At 63.7% G+C, this 1,215-nt stretch overlaps 1 protein-coding gene across 1 annotated transcript in view; it reads left to right on the top strand.

Annotated features, from left to right (window-relative positions):
• THSD1 (thrombospondin, type I, domain containing 1) overlaps positions 1-1,206 on the top strand; it is a 26,519-nt gene extending 25,313 nt beyond the window's left edge. Inside the window, exon 5 of the mRNA XM_008570021.1 lies at positions 42-1,206. Coding sequence (XP_008568243.1) covers positions 42-1,089 — 1,048 coding nt within the window. The 3' untranslated portion in view covers positions 1,090-1,206. The remainder of the gene's footprint in view (positions 1-41) is intronic.
• Positions 1,207-1,215: the final 9 nt, after the last annotated feature.

Below are 1,215 nucleotides of genomic sequence, written 5' to 3'. Positions count from 1 at the left end.
GCGGGGGACGCGGGGGACGCGGGGCTCCCGCTGAGCTGCAGGACGCCCGGGGACGACGCGGCGGGCAGCCAGGGCGTCCAGTCCGGCGCCCACAGGATCATCCCGCCCCTGTTCAGCTACCGCCTGGCGCAGCAGCAGTTGAAGGAGATGAAGAGGAAAGGCCTGACCGAAACCACCAAAGTGTACCACGTGTCCCAGAGTCCCCTGACGGACACTGCCATCGACGCCGCCGCCGGCCCCCCGCTCGACCTGGAAAGCCCCGAAGCAGCGGCAGCGAGCAGGTTCCGGATCAGGTCCCCGTTTCCGGACCAGCCGGTGGTCAGTGCCGGCGACAGGCCGCCCTCCAGGCTGGATGTCAGTGTGTCGCAGGCCAGTTGTGCCGTAAGCCCCAGCCAGACCCTGATCCGCAAGTCACAGGTGAGGCCGGTGGGCAGCAGAGGGGACCTGTCGGAGAGGAGCCACCCCAGGAGTTCCCAGTTCAGGAGAACGGCCAGTTTCCATGAAACCAAGCAGGCCCGGCCGTTCAGGGAGAGGAGCATGTCCAGTCTGACTCCAGGACAGGCCCCCGCCTACAGTTCCAGGACGCGGGCCTGGGACCAGGCCGGGGACAGAGGGAGGCCGCACAGTCGAGGCGTCCCCCTGCTTCCTGAGAAACTGGAGCAGTGCCCAGGGGCAGGTGGAGGCAGTCGTCCCTTAAGCCCTCTCCCCAAATCCTGCACCTCGGGGCAGCCCTCCAGGAAACCAGACGTGGGGGACTGCCTGGCAGGATTCGTGGCAGGAGTCGAGAGAACGGAGCCTCACCGAGCTCGGAGGGGACCGTCCCCCAGTCACAGGAGCGTCTCAAGGAAGCAGTCTTCCCCTGTTTCCCCCAAAGATAGCTACCAGAGGGTCAGTCCTCTAAGTCCCTCTCCATGTAGAAAAGACAAGTGTCAGAGCTTCCCGGCCCACCCCGGGTTCGCCTTCTATGACAACACGTCGTTCGGCCTCACTGAGGCTGAGCAGAGGATGCTGGACCTTCCGGGGTATTTTGGGTCAAATGAAGAGGATGAAACCACAAGTACACTCAGTGTGGAGAAGCTGGTCATCTAGACCGAGGTCAGCGGGAGACTTCACAGCTGGGTCCTTTGCCCAGGTCGTGCTATCCACGGCTCACATTGTCCTGTGGACTGTTCTCTGTCACTGTTTGTACAGGGGGACGGAATGTGGGCAAGAGGT

The sequence above is a fragment of the Galeopterus variegatus genome, unplaced genomic scaffold (assembly GCF_000696425.1).
Source record: "Galeopterus variegatus unplaced genomic scaffold, G_variegatus-3.0.2 Scaffold558, whole genome shotgun sequence".
NCBI lineage: Eukaryota > Metazoa > Chordata > Mammalia > Dermoptera > Cynocephalidae > Galeopterus > Galeopterus variegatus.
This window is presented reverse-complemented; position numbering and strand designations above follow the sequence as displayed.